Source organism: Magallana gigas, chromosome 9, assembly GCF_963853765.1.
Source record: "Magallana gigas chromosome 9, xbMagGiga1.1, whole genome shotgun sequence".
In the NCBI taxonomy this organism is placed as follows: domain Eukaryota; kingdom Metazoa; phylum Mollusca; class Bivalvia; order Ostreida; family Ostreidae; genus Magallana; species Magallana gigas.
Genome location: NC_088861.1, coordinates 17012515 through 17033793, shown reverse-complemented (window position 1 = coordinate 17033793; position 21279 = coordinate 17012515). Strand labels below are relative to the sequence as shown.

Genomic DNA, 21279 nt, shown 5'->3' with positions numbered 1-21279 from the left:
TTTCCTTCTTTGAAATTCAAAGCTTGAGAGAATAAAAAATGTTTGTTTTTTTTTTTATAAAAATGTTCATTTGGACGAATCTCTGAATTGTTGGCTTAAGTTTTAATGGGTTATCACACAACGTTGATAATTGACATGACATAGAAAGGTTCAGAATTTCGTAATACACCCACCCACCCACACGCACGCACGCACGCACGCACGCACACGCACACACACACACACACAACTTGGAAGGTCTATTTCTTTGTTTAAATTGTGCGGTTTAAGAAATGAAGATAATAATTTTTCTATTGATCGACGTATCAAAGAAAAAATTGACCGGAAAACTTCATCAATGCGCGTAGCGCATTGATGAAAAAGTTTTCCGGTCAATTTTTTCTTTGATACGTCGATCAATAGAAAAATTATTATCTTCATTTCTTATCATTTAATAAACTTTTTCAAATCAAAAAGTGTGAAGTGTCATTGATCAAAAATGTAAATAATGTAAATGAAGCGGCGCGTATGAATACAAAACAACAACAGCAACAATATTCAAAATGGATGCGCCTTCAGCTGATGTAGAGGTATATTGAACTGAATTTAATGGATTAAACACAAATAGTGAGTTAAAATCTGAACCGACTGAATTGAAAACGAAAGGAAAATACATACGATAGCTTGTGGTATTATTCACTGTGCAGAAAAACTCGTAATAAAACTAGTTTTCATGTGAGATCGGTGGAAAATGCAACCACAGGAGTCGGCGATTTTATCAATTTGTTGTAAATAAATGAGAAACAGGCAAAAACCCTACCAGTGAGCTTCGCGAGCGTAGCGAGCGAAGCGACAGGATGGCAACGAGTTTTCCAGATTTTCTCTATTTCGCTATCACACCCAAATTAAACACCACATATCAACTCCATAGGGTTATTTCATCAATCCCTGGCATTTTTTTCCCAACATTTACTCTTCGTAGTCATTTAAATCCAAGTTATGCAAATCTCGATCTTAAACAGCGGCCATTGACAATTCTGCGTGACGTCACATTCACTGCAGAACTAAATACTCGGAACACTGTCAAAGGAAGGGATAAAGATCGAGGTACTCCGAAAGACATCAGAAAGCATGAAGGAAAAGTTTGATCTACGGGAAAAAGCTTTCAACAAAGCATTAGAGGGCCACAGTTTGATACTTACGGGTCAGTGTGGAACTGGGAAAACCTACTTATTAAGGTAATGCATACAACTGATATACATAAACAACTACCTCTTAACGACACTGTATTTTTAATGTCGAAAATTTCCCGCAAAAAGTCAAGCATAGCCTGGGTGGTATATATACGCACAATTTTTGTATATACTATATATATTGACAGGTTTTGTGCCTATATTTACTTTGGTTTGGAAAATGTTATTTTTTAAGACTAAGGTATCAAACAAAAACTGTTTGCATCGACAAAAACCTTATAAAGAGACCTCATAATTTATATCAAAACATTAATTGACACAATGTCTACTTCTTTTGCATGCCCAGAAAAATATTTTCCAGGGGTGTCCGAGGGATATTTTTGTTTGCCGGAGGGGTTCAATGCCTTTTTTTTTTTTTAATAATTTAATAATTTTTACTATGTAAATTTTTTATGATTAAGATGTCCAGACCCCCTCCTGTCACAATCTACATCATTCTGCACATGTTTTCTCACTACAAACAACAGAAAAAACAGATTTTTTTCTCCAGTTGTCATTTAATATAGTCCACATACCTAATATCATAATCGAATCCCTCTTCTTGCTGATTTATTAGACTTATTCCTCACTGTATTAAGCGCACAAGGGGTAGTAGCAGTGAAGAATGAGGCCTTATTGCTAGAATTGGATTTGTTGGACACTGTACATTGTCCTAAAATTATAGCCGTATTTGATGGACCATATTGGGCTAAAGTTGGGTTAGTATTTAAACCATTTCTGATCCCTCGCTGTTGCCCAAATAGATTTTCCACAATGTCAGAATTCAAGTATCCTGGGTTGATGGTGTTTTTCCCATTTAACCTCAGTTTACACAAAGAAACAAATCCCATTAAAGAGGAGTTCAAGTCACTTCTTGTTTCTTGTGTCATAAGATTCTTAGTGTTCACTTTCATCACTGATTTCTCTACCTCACTCTCCCATGAGTTAAAAAAAGAAAGAGTTTCCATTATTGTCTCAAATTTATTGTCCTCCATTGAGAGAATTGGTTGCCTTGTTGAGCAAAATATTTCAACAATCCGTGAAGTATGCTCTAGAAGCCTTATGCTGGCTTCTAGGTTCTCAGGATTTTTGAGGGTAGATTGATATGACTTCATAAGGTACAACATGTCCTTATTCAGTACTTGTATGGCCAGTTCATTTCTCATCTTTGATGCTGGTGTGAGATGAATGTGATCTTCTGTGAGCTTCCTGTGAATAGAGAATCCACCTTGAAAGTTATAATTGAAACTCTCTTCCCAGTGCTCCCAGACAATGCAGTTGTTTTCTAGCAACAAATATCTTCCAGCCTTTGTCTTGTGTTGCAATTTACTTGATTCTATGTTGTTACGTATTTTTTTCAAACAATGCATCATATCTTGAATGTATACTATCTTGTGCTGGGGAAAAAATATGTCACTAAACACAAAGTCAGAACTTCTGGGGGTCTCAGGGTGGGGGAACAACATTTCTGCAAATTTTCTGTTTGTGGAGGCTCCATCTGTCATTATGTAGTCCACATGCACATTCCTGTCCCCAAGCATATCAACACATTTCCAGAAAACATTGTATAGTTGGTGTGCTGTCCCTGGATTGGAGCCGAAATACACCACTGGCCACCTTTGAAAAGAAATGTCACCTTGTCAATTACTCTGCTATTATGATAATGATCCAAGGAAATTCTGCTATTATGAGAATGACATAATGATATCTGTTCTGGAGTAAACTAATAAATGATGATTAATGTTTAAATACTTAATGTTACAATATTAATTGCATTTAATATAGGCCTTAAACATTATAAATATGGTAAATTTTATAAATAATTTACCTGAATCCAGTTAATCCATGAAAAACAAATTGGATTACATGTGTCGCTAGTTTCATTTCTTTCTTTCCCTTGCAAATAATGTCAATGTTGTTATTTGTAGACCCCATGTCCACAAATCCCACCAGATTCCACGCGTCCCCGGACTTGGTGATTATTAAATCATCCTGGATGGTCATCTCATCGATAATTAGTCCACCATGTCTCCCAAAGTCTGGAACATTCTGTTTTTCCATTTCTTTACTCATCCACAGCAGATTGTCCTCACAAAATCCGGGACTTTGTTTGACGGAATTTTTGTAGTAGCGAAGTAGTCGCTTGGATGGCAGTTGTAAGAATTTTGAATTCTTTAAATCTTCATACGCCTGTGGGGATCGAATGTACAGAGTTAGGCAAAGGCTTATAATTTTGGGGTCCCAGCGCCGCTGATGCTTTTCCAAATCTGGTCGCGCACAATTCTGCAACTGAGAGCGTAACAAAAGTCCAAAATTCTCTGGCAATCCCTCTTGTTTTAAAACGATATTGATCAGTTTTTCCATGTCCTCCTGATCATCACTGTTGAGAACAATTTGTTCCACATTTTCTGAGTTACTCTCACAGTCTTTGTTTAAGTCTTTGGGAGGTGTTGACTTGCCCAAATTAATGTTCTGATCAACTTCTCTCAATGCACGTTTTCTCACTGGGGAATCCTTATTTTGTGTATTTTCCATTAGAATAGAACTTTGAGTTGTTGCAGCCACTGTCTCTTTGGATTCAGATTCCTCACCTGTACTGCAATCTGGATTCTTCCTTTTTCTATGATTTCTTACCCTGGAAATGTTACAGGAGGGACATGCATCCTGCTTTGCAAACCATTCTATAAACACATTACAGTATTGTGACCTCATTATGGAAGTTTGTTCAGTTTCATGTGAAGCTGAGAATTTCTCTTCTTTAAATGTTTTTGGAAAGTAATCATCATCTTTCTTATATCCTTTACACAGATTCAGATTTGAAATCAAATGTATAATTCCATCTACACTTGTCTGCGTAAGAGGGACGGCAAAGGTTGTTGCTAATTTTTTCCCGTCAATTTGAATTGAGCAGTTGGTTGGTTCAAATATAACCAAACAGTTTAACGGTTTGCTATTCCGTGTGTAGGGCAATGGACATGTAAATCCAAAGAATCTTGCAGTCTCGGCAACTTTACACATTGATGGTAATCGTACAAACTTATCCTGGCTTGTAACTATTCTTGGACTTAAATTCTTGAACATGATTCCTCTTTCTCCTTTTGTCACTCTAGAACATATGGATTCCACATCATACAATCTTCTAATAAGTTTTCCCAAAGTCTCTGGAGTAGGTGTATTGGTCTGAATTACTTTTACACAGGCTTTATGAATATCCTGGAGACTGACAAACAATCCATTTGTATTATCGAAATTCAGAGCCAACCTAAAATATATAATATGAGAAAATTTAGAACTTATTCATTGAAATCATATTTGCTCTCAGTAACACATATGGTTAATAATTTTAGGAATATACAAATAATGATGTTAATTTGCACACTTTTTATTCCCCCTCTATTCTGTCTTTTAAGTCAGGAAAAAAAATAAACAATCTGTCTCAGTTCATTTTGAGATAAGGAATAAGGAATCATTCTTTGAGTATTATGAGGTGATAATTTCGGTCGGGGCATCATCAAATCCAATAAAGCCCAAAGGGCTTTATGATTGATTCGATCATGCCCCAACCGAAATTATCACCTCATAATATTCAAAGAACGATTCCTTATTACTTATATTTATATAATTTTAAGCCATTGTACGATTAAATATATAAATATAAATCAGCAAACCCCGCAGGTGCCCCAATTCGACGTTATGAGTTATGTAGTACAAAATCGAAACTTAGTGTCATCACAGGCAAAGACACTGGAAGATGTAAATATAATGAAATAAATAATGTTATTCTGGTTCTGCAGGGGCATGAATTTAATTAAATGATTTGACTATACAAAATCTGTCTTTTCCCAACACCTTCAAATTCAATTGGTCATCCTTTAATAAACAGTTTCTTTTTTTTTTTAAATGTATATGGAGAAGTGTGTTTATTTAAACAATAAAATGCTGTCTTTGGTGATTTTACGGGATATGAAGGTGGCAACATTGCAGAAAAAATATATAACCCGCTGATGCGGGTTATGTAATTTTTTTCTGCAATGATTGCTACCTTCATAACCCGCATGAAACATCAAACAAAGCATTCTATTGTTTATATTTACATCTTTCTTTTAACTCATTAATAAATTGATTTTAGAAAGTTGGTAAAATTCACTAAATTACTGTTAATGTACATAATTACAAGTATGTATGTGAGTCATAAAATTCTATTATCATTTGTTGTAGGAGAATTGTTAATGAATTGAGACAAAAGAAAGCCACTGCTGTTACAGCCACAACTGGGATGGCAAGTTTGCAGCTTGGTCCTGGTGCCGCTACACTTCATCACTGGTCCGGGATATATGATGGGCGATATTCTCATGCAGCACTTGAGGAATTGTTTCAAAATGATGATAAATTTGCCGCAGCAAAAAAGAGAATAGAAAACACTGAATGCTTAATTATTGATGAAATCAGCATGTTGTCAGCGGCAGTATTTGACATGGTTGAATTTGTGTGTCGCATTTCAAAAAAAAATAACAGCATTTTTGGAGGAATACAGGTAGGCCAAAAAAGGAGGAAATAAGTTATTTTAATCAACACCATCATTTAAATAATCATTACAAATGATAATCAAATTAACAGGCACTAATTCACAGTATTTATTAAAGTTTATATGAAAATTAAAAAGCCATTTATATAGTTTATGATTTATTTCTGAAAATGATTTTTTTAAATATAGGTCATAGGATGTGGCGATTTCAAACAACTTCCACCTGTTCCAAAGCGGCGTTACCAAGACGATGGGCAGTATTGCTTTCAAAGTCCCAAATTCCTTGCAACATTCCCTCATCACATTAATTTGCAAGAGGTAAAATAAATAGTTACATACATACATTCACAAACACACACAAACACACAGACACCCTTTATTAATGTGATTGACCAGCAGCCAGTATGCCTATATATATATATTTACATTTTCTCCTATAAAATTATCTCTAAATATTAACCAGTCAGAGATCTAGGAATTAATCAATCATATATAATACCGGTAATTTATTTTATTTCAATTAATAGGTAATTAGGCAAAGTGAGACAACATTAATCACTGCGGTGAATGAGCTATGTAATGGGAATCCTTCCGAAGAAACTGTGCAGTTTTTGCGAAGTCTTGATAGACCACTTGATGCTCCTGATCAGCAGCTCACTGGTAGGGTTTTTGCCTGTTTCTCATTTATTTACAACAAATTGATAAAATCGCCGACTCCTGTGATGCAACTGGACATAACCATCCAAGGAGAGGCGATCGTGGACGAAAATGTCGACAAAGAATAGTATGTATAAGCGACTTTTGTAAACGTTGTGGTAACTAGATAGCCAGTGATGTACTTAAATGGTATACAAGTATCTGCCGCTTGGAATGCGCCGAAGGAGTTGATGAATTGTACTCATAACGATGCTTATTCTGAATTTCTGATGACCGATCATGTAGGGTACTGTGTAAATTTAAAAATCATCGTTACCAAATTTAAACAGCAGTGTTACCGTGAAATATGTTCGTTATAATTATTCTGGAAAAGGAACTGCCAGCCTCGCAGTAATGTTGATTGATCTCAAGCAGACGAAATCGTGAGAAGACGCTTAATTTTCTATTTCGTGAATAAGATATTGTGTTTTGTTTATTTTTGAAGGTTAGACTTTCAAGTTTTTATGTTCATGAAGTTGTATTTTGTTTGCTGACAATAAAACAGACACAACTTTACACTTCGTTGACAGTGTTTATTTTGGAAATTCCCGTTCTATAAATAGTGTTAGATCAGAACAGTTGAGAAAAGTAGATCCGGCAAAATTTTATTGATGCAGGTATCAAAGAATTTTTTCGACCAATCAGAAGCGCCGATATCTCAGCATACGAATAAATATTAAATGATTTAATGATCAAATTCTACTGCATCATATTTAGTAGTTTTGGTTGATGAAGATATGTTTAACATCCAAGAGTACTACAAATACATGTACATTGAGCCACATTCTTCTACAGGTAAATATTCAAAGCAACTATATCTTACCAAAATTAATAAAACTATTGACCATAATGAGAAAAAAAAAAAACAAATTTGACAGAATGCAGTACATTTTACCCTCATAGCTGTATTGTTGTGTCAATTAATTATGAGAACAAATTGATTAAAGTTATATGTACATTGTTGTACACAGATAAAGGTCAAACCGAGGACATGTCTTGTTTTGAATGTTGCTCACGTTTTTTGACCTTTTACTAGTTTTTTTATGAATGGAAGAAAGAGATTTTTTATGTTCGACAAAACGGACACCATGCCCTTACCATGGTAACAAAGGGAAGATGTCAGGCTGAAGGTCAGAAAGATCACCACAAAAACCGGCGCTATGGTCTTCATTCTGAGCCTTCTATAAATAAAATAAAGAATTACATTTATTTAAAAACCCTTCCGTTTTTTTTTATTTTAATGCATCGAAAACTTCTTATATGATGCCATTTATTTAACAAAAAACCCTACCTTGTTTTCTTTTAAAGTTGGGTAACTGAAAGTGCATATCTACTGGCATGTATATACTGTTTCCTAATTGATCGTTTAGCTGACGTAATATTGCATACCATTTTAAATAGGTATAGCGCACTTACCATGCTCTAAGGGTCTTAATAATCTCACACGACATCATTAAAACAGTCAGGTTTTGTCAGGGATATATATTGGAAAATAGTTAGTATGCGAATAAAAAAATGGTATATTGACTATTTGAACCAGTTTAAACCAAAGAAATCCGATTAAAATCATGTTCTACAGGAATTGTAGTGGACGTTTACATTAAATTAATTTTGGTTTCACGTGGTCTTCGTACTGAAAATTAGAAAAATATTTCAATAAGTGACTTTTCTAATACAATGATGTATATAGTCATAAATATTAAAGTAATGAAAGTGTTCGATGCGTGGCCTAGTGGTAACGCGTAGGTCTTTTTGATTTTGTGGTCGCTGGATCGACTCCACCAGGTAGTAACTATTTTTTCACTTAATTGAAGCATGATAAGAATAGATTAAATTACATGTATCTAATCGGCTGGATTTTTTTCTTAAAAATTTTTTTAATTTAGCCTGAGTATGAGCGCACCCAATATAAACAGGTCTTTTAAATAACACATACATGTATTCTATATACAACTGTACACTTAGATTCATTGCATTTTGCTGGAAGTTATTACGGTTCAAAATACCAACTGACATTATACACAGAGTTCTATATATTCATTTCTGGAAGCAGGTTCCCGAATTTATGACAAATCAGTTGTTACAGACACCATTATAAAAGCAGTATCTATGTTTCGAAAATCATATGGCGACATGTGGGTACCTGAAGCTATATTTAGTAACAGGTACTTTCCGTCCAGACACAGGTGTAGGGAAATGGGATGGGAAAATGCGCTATACCTCTTTCAAAGATAAAATAACAATTCAAAAGAGTTTATTGATATATCATTTTGCCAAACCGCATGTTGCATTCTGGAACAAAAGACTTTAATAAGGTGGTGGCTTGTAGACTGGTTTCGATATATCAAATTTTCGTTGCCAGCTTGCTTGTTTAAACGATTTATTTGAGGGGTGGGTTGGGTTGAGCGAAGCCCCTCTTTAATAATTACAAACACATAACATGCTATAAATTTTTCTCATAATATAAAAAATAACCCGTACGATTCTCACGGTACAATGTATTATAAGGTTTGGGGTATGTTGTGATTATAAGAATATTCAATGTCGGGTGCATGCCTGTGACTTATGATTTCATATTCTACAGCACTGTTTCAATCTAGAGTTACATTTTCCAGGGGGAGGGGGATCCAATGAATAACTTTATTTGCAGGTGGTCAGGGACTAGCCATTTTACTATGTGAATTGTGAATTGATTTAAAATTTTCCAGGGGAGAGGGGGTATAGATCTACACATGAATAATGATTTAAAAGTCACTCATTTCCTTTTTTTCGGTCGGGGGAGGGGGGGGGGGGTGGGTGGGGTGGGGGTGCATATATACTCATTCACAATACAAATTCCATTTGCATATCTTTCATTACTGAGAATAAAAGAGGGTGTGTAAATTCTGCAGGAAGTCAATAAAAAACCATTTTTGGTTCACATCAATATATGAAATTTAAATAATTCTGAATTTTTTTATGTGAGGGTATGCAGACTCTCTTACCCATCCCTTTACATCCTTAATGCATGAAAACAACATATTATAGCAATTTAATATAACTGACTTAGGTAGATGTCCCTCCTCCTTCACTTCTTAGTATTAATGAATAAAACAAATAAACCAAGTATTATTGTTTTTATATTCATAATATTAAGAAGTGAAGGTTTACAACATGTAATATAGTCACGGGGAATGAAAGTCACTTCGCTGTAAGCGTCAATTCATTATAAGCGTGTTTTACTGTATGGAAACATGGAGGCGGGGCATGTAATATGGCGTCATATCTCATTATCCCTTCATTAGCATATCAAAAACATGTGTAGCCTAATCTGTACTGCGTTAATTAGGCAAAAAGTATAAATACACCTTGATTCTGTATGTCAAATCTTTGTTGATCGAATTCACGGGCGAAAGAGGTAAGACACGTCAAATGATGATGAAATGTGAAAATATAATGCATAATTATTAAATATGCATTACATTTTCACATTTTGCTAAAAAAAATTGTCCTCTGATATTTAAAAAAAAAAAAGGTTTTTATTATAACAAAACTATTTTTTTAATTCTTAATGCGCAGCTCAACAATGAAGTCTGCAACTTTGATGTGCGTGTCGGCATGTGTTTTCCTTATCCTGGTATCAACAGGTCTTGTCCAAGGAAAGAGTCTTTTAGCCATAATGTCTAAACAGGCGGAAACACTCCACCAGGGTCTTGATTTGGCTTCCAAAGTCGGGGATATAGGTAAAACTCTGTATAGATATTTTACTTTTTTGGGGTAGGGGGATGTGCTTCATTGTGATAATCTCTTTAAGCAGGCTTGGCGATATTAATCCAGCACGTAGCATGAGGGGGACGGGGGCTGCTCCCCTTTTTAGCGCAGCAAAGATTTTTCTTAAATTTACATACAAAAATTGAATTAACATGGAGTTGCCTCTCCCCCCCCCCCCCCCAACACTTTTATGGGACGATGTAGAAAATTGAATTTAAAATAAGGAATAAACAGTGAAATTGAAGTTAAAGGAAAACAGAAATAAATATAAAATATTATTTCAATATTAATCATATATATGGACCATAGATCATGTATAAACCACAAATCATGTATTTATTCTTATCTTTTATGTTTTTTTTCTGCAGGTTCCAATGTCATAGCATTTACAGCCATTGCATCGAACTCAAAAAGCTATAGTTCTGGGTCCACCATACAATTCAACCAACTAAAGATTAATCTAGGCAATGGTTTCAACACTGGCAACTACCGCTTCACTGCTCCTATAGGGGGTGTGTATGTTTTCTCTTGGAGCCTTTCCCTCAACAGTAACTACAGGGGAAATTCGTACTTGAAAAAAAATGGCAGCAATTACCATTCCCTTAACTGCGAGAAAACCTACCAGCAATGCGGTGCCACCGTGGCAATGCCGCTGAAAAAAGGCGAACAAGTCTGGGTCACATCCGCAACCACCATCTATGCGTATGGCACACATTCATCTTTCTCTGGATGGAAAATCAACTGAAAACTGTATCAGCAATGATTTTTATCAATAAACAGAAATGCATGTAAACATAATCTCGTTATATTCTTTATTCTAGTTTATTTTTGAGTAGGTAACAAATTCATTTTAAGAATGAAGCTAATAGTTTTTACTTTGTCATTACTCTGGTGATTTTTAACATGTTTCTTTTAAACCCAATTTTAAATGAAAAACAAGCACAAGATATCAGTTATATTTTAATACATGTTTGCTGTCATGTAAACATTAATTCATTAAGAAAAGTATACATATACAAGTAACTGGTCTTAGACCAGTACAAAGCTATAATGCATTTATAAAAGAACCACATCATGGAAGTTAATACCGTTGAAATTATGCATTCAGGAATGAATTGGACAAGCACTGGTGACTTAAGTACAATGAAAATAAAAAAAAAGATTGCTATCATACTACATGTACATGTGTCTAAAAAATCTTCGAACAGTCTGATATGTATATACAGAAAAAATTACCGGTACAGCTTTTTTTTACATATATTGTTAATATAAGAAAAACTAATCTCAGCAGCTAGCACTTGAAGACTGATGATGTCAAATCCGCTCAACACACACGGCTATCTCCATCCCCCCGCCCACACAAAGAGCGACCACGCCCCTTTTCTTGCCTGTCCGTTTCAGAGCGTAGAGCAATGTCACTAGGATCCTGGCACCAGACGCTCCTATTGGGTGTCCTATAGCAATAGCACCTCCAGATGTGTTTACCTATAAAAGGTTGAGTTTCACTGTGTTATGATAAAGCAACTTGTGTACATGTACTGTAGGTTCCTAGTTAAATATGAGGAATTATATTTCCAAATTTCGTAAAATCACGATAACAGATTTTAAAAACTCGCTATTATTTTCCTGACAGTTTTGAACATTAATATGACATTATAAATAATGTTCAGCCTTCTTGATTTCAAATTCTTTTAATTCTTTAAAAAAAAATAGGAATCTTAAGTATTTAGCTAATGCTTTAAACTACATGTATGTGCTACACGTAGAACAACTGAAATATTTATATGTGTACTAAATCATTCAATATGTAAGTCTTACATGTATGAATAATTACAAAGATAAGTACCGCCCAAAATACATTAAGGTTTAGTGGTAATAAAATTCAGGCACTGAAACTAATATCAATTTCAATTGGTGATCAGCTCAGTATAAAATTTATTGACGTAATCTTGCTCAGGATGAGAAACTTCCATATATCCAATCTTGATAACTGAACCCAGCTTACCTTTGAGGGATCACATCCCAGTTCGTTAACGACTGCCACAGACTGAGCAGCAAAGGCTTCATTGAGATCCAGCAGGTCAACGTCATTGATGGACCAGTGTGCTTTTCAAGCTGTTGGAATTCACAAGCAAAAACTAAGAAGACTGTTATGTTTAGACACTCTATCTTTACACAAAACTAAATTGAAAACCAATTAGGCCTTCTATTTTTTAAGAATATTCCAATGGCTTTGCTAATTGATACATTGTAAAGGGGAATCATTGATTCATAAATTATCATTTCAACCTTGGTATAGTCAAGGTGTGGTAGAGCATTTTTTTTTTTGGTGGGGGGGGGGGGTCCAAAGGATAATCTTTTTTCAGTTTTCTAGTGTGGTCAAAAGCCAAGTTTTTGGTAATTTTACTATGTGAGTTTAATAAGTTTAGATTTTACAGGGAAAGGTGTAAACTCCAGCCGACTTCCCTTTTTAGATCCAAACATGATGTTCATCCACCAACACCCCCTTCTATTATTATAATATGTTACAAAGCCACAAATTTCACATTTACATCACATGAATTTTATTTTTAAAAGTTTAAAGCGGAAATGAATTTTATGGGTTTTTTTCTGCTACACTTTTATTAAGTGTATCTTGCTTGTCTTTCTTGCAATTGAGCCCTCACCATCACCACACTATTAAATGTGTCTTGGTAGGTACATACCACTTTTATATGACTATGAGACTACATCATCAAATTAGTTGATTGATAATTTGGTTGACTTCAAATAAAGTTTCTCCAAAGAAATACCATATGACAACAAATTACACTGCAGCTCACTGCTTTTCGGGTGGCATCCACTGGTTCCATCCCCATAATGGCTGGGTCAACCCCTGCCTGTGCCCAAGATACTATCCTACATAAAGGTTGTAAGGACCTGTTTCTGGTTTCTTCAGCACTCATCAACACACAGACAGCTGACCCATCAATTAAACCTGCATATTCACATCAAAAAAAGATAGGAAAATACCTAAATTTAAAAGGTAAAATATGAAGATTTTTTCTTTACAAAATGAAAATTTATAGCCAAACAAATCATATCTTAAAAATTTAGGCAAATCTGGTGGTTTATTTGTTGACCACCCAGCCTACTAATTGTCACATCCATTAAGTTGTTGGCATCTCACATGAATTTTTATTTACAATGTTTACCTTAAACTGCCAGGTATTTAATACATACATGTACCAATGTGTTTGACAAATTTCTCATAATGTGCAGTGTCATAAAAACTGTAGAATTATTATAATGGATGTGTATGGTTAATCCTCTATCAAATTTGATTAAAAAACATTAAACTTAAATTTATGTGTCAACAAATCAAACCTTAAGGTTTCATAAATAGACATGTTGGGTACTTGGGCATGAGTGGAAAATTCCTCCTAGTTTGTTTCTCTGTCATTTAATGGTTCTGTTGCTTGCAAATAGTACACATTTAATACATGTATGTCAAACCTGTAGTGTGCATGTAAATTCGTGATTATGCAAACTTTAGATTTTCATTAAGATAGATACATGTATTTGTTTTTCCACTGAGATATAAATAACTAGAAGACGTGGTTACCAGAAGCATTCCCATCAGTTACAGTTCCTGTTCCATCTTTAATAAAAGCTGGTCTTAGTTTCTGTAGAGCATCCTTTGCCTTGGGAATTCATCTTTATTTACATTCTCTGGAAGAAAAATGACAATTTGCATTTCAAGATTTTTATGGTTTAATTTGAAAGAAACATTTTTTGCTTGTTGACTTTCAACATAAAATTTACTTTCTACCTTTATTTGGCTTTTTTCAGAAAAAGTTGAAACAACAAAATCAATGAAATAATCCAAATGCAAAAGAAATACATTTTGACAACTAAATTAAAGATTCTCATTGAGGTGCATCATTCTATATGAACTATACTTGTTCCTTGTCGGGTTGTTATGGAAACAGGAACTATTTCTTCATTGAAATACCCAGCATTCTGCACAGCCTTCACACTTCTGTTGAGAATTAAGCGCAAACAGGTCTTGTTCTTCTCTGGATACACTGTATTTCTTTGCCACATTTTCAGCTTTCAAAATGAGATCAACAGTCAACATTTCAAACAATTAAAATGCAAAACTGAATTTTTAATTATTTATATTTCTCAGTGTAATTAGCATGAAATAAGAACACAAATATATAAATCAATAGAAACCATAACAACATTTTTTTATTATTCTAAACATGAAAATAACATGAATTTTCTCAATAATTAAAATACATAATACTGTTAACTTGGATATATCCATGACTGGGTTTTGTTTACAGATAATATACAAGTACACATGCACGTACATGCTTTTCAGTGATATAGAGTCAAACTTCCGTATCTCGAACTAGATGGGACTGTTTAAAAACTTCGAGATATCCGAGTATTCGAGATATCAAGGGGAAAATACTTAATGGTTGGGATTTACAAATCACTTCGACTTATCTATTGTTTTCGAGATATCAGTGCCCGAGATATAAAAGTTCAACTGTAGTTGTGTTTCTCCCAAATATGATAAACAGGTTATAGTCATTTCACTATTAATTAATGGCACAAATATTTTTCCCTTCTTGTAAAAAAAAGTTTAATATATTAATTTTACATTAAACCAATGTTTTTAAAAAATTGGCACTAGTTTATAACCCTACTGTTGATAGTATTTTCTGACTGGCTCGTTTACCTGTAATTCCCATGTGATATTGATTAAAGGTATCTGTGAGGCCATCACACATTATTGTGTCTGTAAATGAATTGTTTTTGTGCAGGTTTAAATCAAAATTTACATCCTGCACGAAAACAAATTTTGAAAGATTTGGTTTACTTACTGAAACTGAAAACCAACGCATCCACGAAATTACATATCCACGAATAAGCAAAAAGCCTTCAATTCACGAAAATTGGCCCCCGCGAATTTAAATGATTCCACAGTAAATCCACAAAAATATAATTACAGGAAATTGTCCCATTAATTGTCCCCATGAACCTGTGAAAAACTGACCATCTGGGCCTCCAGAATGTTATTGATTCTACAGAATATTTACAAGTAGCCTATGTAATATCAGTAGAAAATTTATTAGAGAGGTTGATGATTGACCCCTCAATATCTGTTCTGCTGTGGAAAAAAAAGATTTCAAAAATGAGTACAAAACAATTTGAGGTTTATTCAAGGAATAATCATGACTTATAGTTCTTTTGTAATGTCTGGACTTGTAGCTAATGTATGTATGTATGTATTCATTTAATATGTTTAAAACATATTATATATGTATATAGGTATGGACATTTTAACTTTGATATTTTGTATTAATTATTTTCCTCTTTTTTGTATTATTAAGGCTCCTCACTGCATTCATATGAGTAATGGAGTCAAATGTAGAGACACTTCATTTACAGACACAATGATGAGTGATGGCCTCACAGATACCTTCAATCAATATCACATGGGAATCACAGGTAAAATCTGACGAGCCAATCAGAAAATGCTTCCAACAGTGTTTTGAAAACATTGGTTTAATGTAAAATTAATATAAATTATTAAACTTGTTTACAAGAAGTGGAGAAATTAATGCTAATCAAATAACATTGATTTTTTTTTTACTTTTTCTGTAAAAAACCCACATAATGATAGCTGCAGTAATATAGCCCTCTCCCATTTTTTCCTCTCCAGTAAACATCAGATATAAAAAATCGGAGAGGGCTACATTAATTATTGCAGCTATGATAGAAAGTATAAAATGTTGAAAGTCAACCAGCAAAAAATGTGTGTCATGAATTAACTAAGCCATGAAAATCTATAAATGTAGATTGTCATATTTCTTCCAGAGGTTGTAAATAAAGATGAATTTCCAAGGCAGGGATGCACTACAGAAACTAAGACCAGCTTTTGTTAAAGATGGAACAGGAACGGTAACTGCTGGAAATGCTTCTGGTAACCACATCATCCTCTGGTTGTTTTTTTTTTACATCTTAACAGAAAGGCGAATACATGTATTTATCTTAATAAAAAATTTAAAGTTTTGCATATTAGATGTGTACTATTTGCAAGCAACAGAACCATTTAATGGCAGATAAAAATCAAAATACATGTAGGAGAAATTCTCCCCTAAACGCACAAGTACCCAACATGTTCATTTGTGAAACCTTCCTTTTGTTAATGTACAAATCCAAGTTGAAGTTTCATGTAATTTGATTAAATTATTAGAGGATTAACCATATTTGTTCATTATAATAATTCTACAGTTTTTATGACACTGCAAACTTGGAGTATTTAACCTGTGGGTTTCAATATGCATTAAATATATGTTGGTTTAGGGTAAACATTGTCAAAAATTCATGACATGAGAAAACAAGAAATTAATGGATGTGGCATTAAGATATAATAAAACTTTGAATTGACTAATATTGTGAAGAGTTTTTGGTTAAGATGTTTGTTTGAATTCACAGGTTTAAATGACGGGGCAGCTGTCTGTGTATTGATGAGTGCTGAAGAAGCCAGAAACAGATCCTTACAACCTTTATGTAGGATTGTATCATGGGCACAGGCTGGGGGTGGATCCAGCCATTATGGGAATGGGACCAGTGGATGCCACCAGAAAAGCAGTGAGTTGCAGTATGATTTGTAGTCATAAGGAATTTCAACTAACTTGTCGACTGACTGAGTTGTGTAGTCGCACAGTTGTTTGAAATTTTATGTACATACCAAAACACATTATTGGGGTGGTGATGTTGAGGGCTCAGATGCAAGGAAGAAAAGCAGAGTATACATACTAAATGTGCAAAAGATAAAAAACCAAAATATATCTCCCTTAACACTCATTATAGAATTTCATTTGATACAATTGTAAAAGGACTGTGCGGTATTATGCATTTTTGCCCCCAAAATCAAAGTTTTATAACGAGCTTTAAAAATAAGGTGGAAGATAGTTAAAATCATATTGAAAATAAGGGTGTAAAAGATTATCACCATAGTGACGTCATAATGTAGAAATGATGTCATAAAGATTGCCTTATTTTGATAAATTGATGTTTTATAGCAACATGTGGGTGTTTTCCGGTGGTTTTTCGACTGGGAAACATTGAGCGCAGGCTTGCTCAAGTACCATTTTTTAGTATAATGTGTATAATTATCTGAAGAAAAACATATGTTAAAATCGTCCTTGAGCAGACCTGAGCTCTATATTTCCAAATGCAAAATATAAAGCAAAAATGAGAATATTTTCATTTGTTTGCAAATTTGCGGGAATTACGTCATTTGGATATACACACGAATGAGCAATGATGACTAAAATCAAGATTAAAGTGATAGGTGTCCACTGTACAATGATTTTTGATGATTTGATTTTTATACAATACTATTTAAAAATAAGTTAAAATTGGGGGCAGATATTTAACCATACCGCACATAGTCCTTTGTGACGCTTAACATTATAGTATAAAAAATGGGGGGGGGGGTTATGGTGGATTGTTGGATGAACATCATGCGTGGATCTAGAAGGGAGGTTAGTTGAGTCTGATCCTCTCCCTGGAATATCCTATCACATAGTAAAATTGCCAAAATTAGACCACTAGAAAACCCCAACCCCCCACTTTGTCTTGCAGCAAACAAAATTGTCCCTTAATATAACTAAAAAAATCGAAAATTAGAGTCAAAGGTATACTACCCCCCCCCCCCCCCCCATTGGATTAGCAATTTCATGATTTAGGGGGGAAAAGGTATACTAGACCCCCCCCCCCCTTTTTGCTCGTCAAGATTTCAGATGATCAGACTAGCCCCCTCCCCACCCCCCCCCCCCGACATTCAATTTGCTTCCAACGCAACTGCAGTTAAAACAGCCAATGAAATTTTCTTCAAAAAGAACAAAGACCCGTTTCATTGGTTTATAATTTTTATTTTTGTGTAAAGAGTGTCTGAACGTAACAGTCTTTTTATATTTTGCTTGTAAATTTCAACAGTTGGAGAAAGCACACTGGTCCATCAATGATGTAGACTTGCTAGAGCTCAATGAAGCCTTTGCGGCTCAGTCTGTGGCAGTAGTTAAAGAACTGGGATGTGATCCCTCAAAGGTAAGGCCTAAATGGTTCAGTTATTGTGACTTGATAGATAAAGTTTCATAAAGCAAGATAACTTCAATATTTTACTGAGCTGGTCTCAAATTGTACGTTATCTGTACTTATCTGAAATTCTTTCATCACAATACCTAAGTGTGTGGTTTTTTTGCAGTACTCACATTTATAATTATTCATTAATGTATGTGACCTTTGAACTTACATATTGAATGCTTTGGTACACCTATAAATATTTCAGTTGATCTACATGAGGCAATTACATGTACATGTAGTTCAAAGCACTAGCTGTATACTTAGATTCCTTATGTTTTCGCAGTGCTTTATTCCATTGCTTTGTATCAAATAAAGAGAATTTGTGTCAAATTAAGAAAATTTGAAATCATGAAGGCTCAACATTATTTAGAATGTCGTATTCATGTTCAAAACTGTCAGGAAAATAATTGTGAGTTTTTCAAATCTGTTAATGGTGCTTTTTGTGAATTTACGAAATTTGGAGTTATAATTTCTCTTATATAATTAGGAACCTACAGTACGTGTACATGTAGAGTGTACACACGTTGCTTTATCATGACAGCAATGAAACTCAATCTTTTATAGGTAAACACATCTGGAGGTGCTATTGCTATAGGACACCCAATAGGAGCGTCTGGTGCCAGGATCCTAGTGACATTGCTCTACGCTCTGAAAAGGACAGGCAAGAAAAGGGGCCTGGCCGCTCTCTGTGTGGGCGGGGGGATGGGGATAGCCCTGTGTGTGGAGCGGATTTGATGTCATTAGTCTTCTATTGCTAGCTGCTGAGAACAGTTATAGTTTTTCTTATATTAACAATATATATAATAAAACTGTACTGGTAATTTATTTCTGTATACATATCAAGCTGTTTGAAGATTTTTATTAGACACATGTATATGTAGTATGATAGCGATTGTTTTTTTTATTTCCATTGGACTTAAGTCACCAGTGATTGTCCAAATCATTCCTGAATGCATAATTTCTATAGTATTAACTTCCATGATGTGGTTCTGTTATCTGCATTATAGATTTGTACTGGTCCAGGACCAGTTACTTGTATATGTATATTTTTCTTAATGAATTAATATTTACATGACAGCAAACATGTATTAAAAATATAACTGATATGTTTAGCTTGTTTTTCATTTAAAATTGGTTTTGTTTTTAAAAGAAGAGGTTTAAAATCACCAGAGTAATGACAAACTATTTATTTTAACCATTCGCCTCATTCTTGAAATTTGTTGTTTATTTACTCAAATATAAACTAGAATAAAGAACATCACAAGATATAGTTTACATGCATTTCCCTTTATTGATTAAAATCAATGCTGATACAGTTTTCAGTTGATTTTCCATCCAGAGAAAGACGAATATGTGCCGTACACGTAGATACTGGAATAGGCGGACGTGACCCAGACTTTGTCCCCCCTGTTCAGCCACATCGTGACGGTGGCGCCGCATTGTTGGTAGGTTTTCTGGCAGTGGAGTTGATGATAGATGCTGCCATTTTTTAACAAGTTCGAATTTCCCACATAGCTATTGGGGATAGAAAGGCTCCAAGAGAAGACGTACATACCAGCAGCGGGAGCAGTGAAGCGGTAGTTGCCAGTATTGAAACCATTGCCTTGATTATATTTCAGTCGGTTGAATTGTATGGTGGACCCAGAACTATAGGTTGTTGTGCTCGATGGAACGACTGTAAATGCTACGCCATATGTTCGAGAACCTGCAAAACAAGATAAAAAAATACATGATGGTATGTTTACATCAAACATTTTAATTCCATATTGCCACATTGTCTCTTATTTAAATAAAAATAGAATAAGAAAAAATGCTTGTATTTTAACATTGTATACTTTTAGCTAATTTTCAGTCCCTTTTTGCCATATTAAACGAATTTGAATTTCTCGGAAACTCTTGTGGGTAAAATATAGTATATTGATATTTACGTCCACTAAGTAGGATTCACTCTATTTCTTACGATAATTGATTGTAATTTATAGCTCTAAAGAAACTGACAGGGCTGAAATCTATTTGATCCAGTTCTATATTAAACCATTTTACCGAAGGCTCGAAACTTTTAAAAACTTGATAAAAGTCATGAACTGCATGAAATAATCATGATGATGTCAGATTCATATCTAAAAAGACTTGGCTAATTATTTCATCTAACATACTGATGAACATAAACAATAATTTAATTACTTCGTTAATACTTTTACTTACTCCTTACGATAAATACATTAATTTGTATAGAGATAGAGTAAATATAAGCAAAAAAAAAAATCTCTTTGATAATTCATGCAGGCCGTGGAGAAAAAAAATAACAACTGGCCAATGCGGGATATATGTATTTTTTCTGTTATGTCGCTAACTTCATATCCCGCATGAATTACCAAAGAAAGCATTTTATCGTTTTAATATCGCCTAGCCCGCTCAAGAAAATTATCTTAATGAAGCACAACCCATTCCACCAAAATATGAGATATCTATTAGTATTTTTACCTATATCCCCGACCTTGGAAGCCAAATCAAGACCGTGCTGGAGTGTTTCCGCCTGTTTAGACATGATGGATAACAGACTCTTTGCTTGGACAGGACCAGTCGGTGCCAGGATAAGCAACGCACACGCCAACACACAAGTAAAACTTGTAGACTCCATTGTTGAACTGCTCATTAAGAATAAAAAAGTTTTGTTATTACAAAGACCTTTTTTTCTGAAGAAAAATTAGAGGAAATATTTGTTAATTTCTTTTTAGTTTCTTTAGTTTTATAGAACTTTAATTTTTTTTTTCCAAAATGTAAAAATCTAATGCATAAAGTTATTTAATGAATACGCATTAATTTTTTACATTTCATCATAAATTGACGTGTCTTACCTCTTTCGCCGGTGAATTCAATCAACTAAGATTTGGCATACAGAATCAAGGGGTATTTATACTTTTTGCCTAATTAATGTAAATGGTA

At 34.2% G+C, this 21279-nt stretch overlaps 2 protein-coding genes, 2 long non-coding RNA genes, 1 other non-coding gene and 1 pseudogene across 5 annotated transcripts; 3 read left to right on the top strand and 3 right to left on the bottom strand.

Moving 5' to 3' along the window:
- Positions 1-1543: 1543 nt before the first annotated feature.
- On the bottom strand, positions 1544-3923 carry LOC136271479 (uncharacterized). Its single transcript, XM_066071555.1, has 2 exons — positions 3040-3923; positions 1544-2828 (listed from the first exon to the last, which is right to left on the bottom strand). The coding sequence occupies exons 1-2, from the start codon at positions 3921-3923 to the stop codon at positions 1754-1756; spliced, it is 1959 nt and encodes a 652-aa protein (XP_065927627.1). The 3' UTR covers positions 1544-1753.
- Positions 3924-5445: 1522 nt separating this feature from the next.
- LOC136271306 (uncharacterized) lies at positions 5446-6387 on the top strand. Its single transcript, XR_010709221.1, has 3 exons — positions 5446-5745; positions 5926-6054; positions 6264-6387. It is a non-coding gene; the product is annotated as an uncharacterized lncRNA (long non-coding RNA).
- Positions 6388-9721: 3334 nt separating this feature from the next.
- On the top strand, positions 9722-10980 carry LOC117691044 (uncharacterized). Its single transcript, XR_010709359.1, has 3 exons — positions 9722-9829; positions 9991-10154; positions 10551-10980. It is a non-coding gene; the product is annotated as an uncharacterized protein (transcript).
- A 243-nt stretch (positions 10981-11223) lies between these two features.
- On the bottom strand, positions 11224-15887 carry LOC117691942 (acetyl-CoA acetyltransferase, cytosolic-like; annotated as a pseudogene).
- Positions 15888-16071: 184 nt separating this feature from the next.
- LOC117691941 (acetyl-CoA acetyltransferase-like) lies at positions 16072-19076 on the top strand. The gene is given in 5 exon segments (XM_066071554.1): positions 16072-16162; positions 16678-16778; positions 16780-16833; positions 18187-18297; positions 18898-19076. Coding segments are annotated over 5 exon segments (528 nt in total). The 3' UTR covers positions 19069-19076.
- Positions 19077-19614: 538 nt separating this feature from the next.
- On the bottom strand, positions 19615-21279 carry LOC136271719 (uncharacterized). Its single transcript, XR_010709670.1, has 3 exons — positions 21192-21279; positions 20818-20981; positions 19615-20038 (listed from the first exon to the last, which is right to left on the bottom strand). It is a non-coding gene; the product is annotated as an uncharacterized lncRNA (long non-coding RNA).

Excerpts from the sequence above, each read along its gene's own strand:
- LOC136271479 (XM_066071555.1), bottom strand. The coding sequence starts at position 3,923 with ATGAGGTCACAATACTGTAATGTGTTTATAGAATGGTTTGCAAAGCAG. Across the intron at positions 2,829-3,039 it reads CATGGATTAACTGGATTCAG|GTGGCCAGTGGTGTATTTCG; the intron begins GTAAATTATTTA and ends TTCTTTTCAAAG.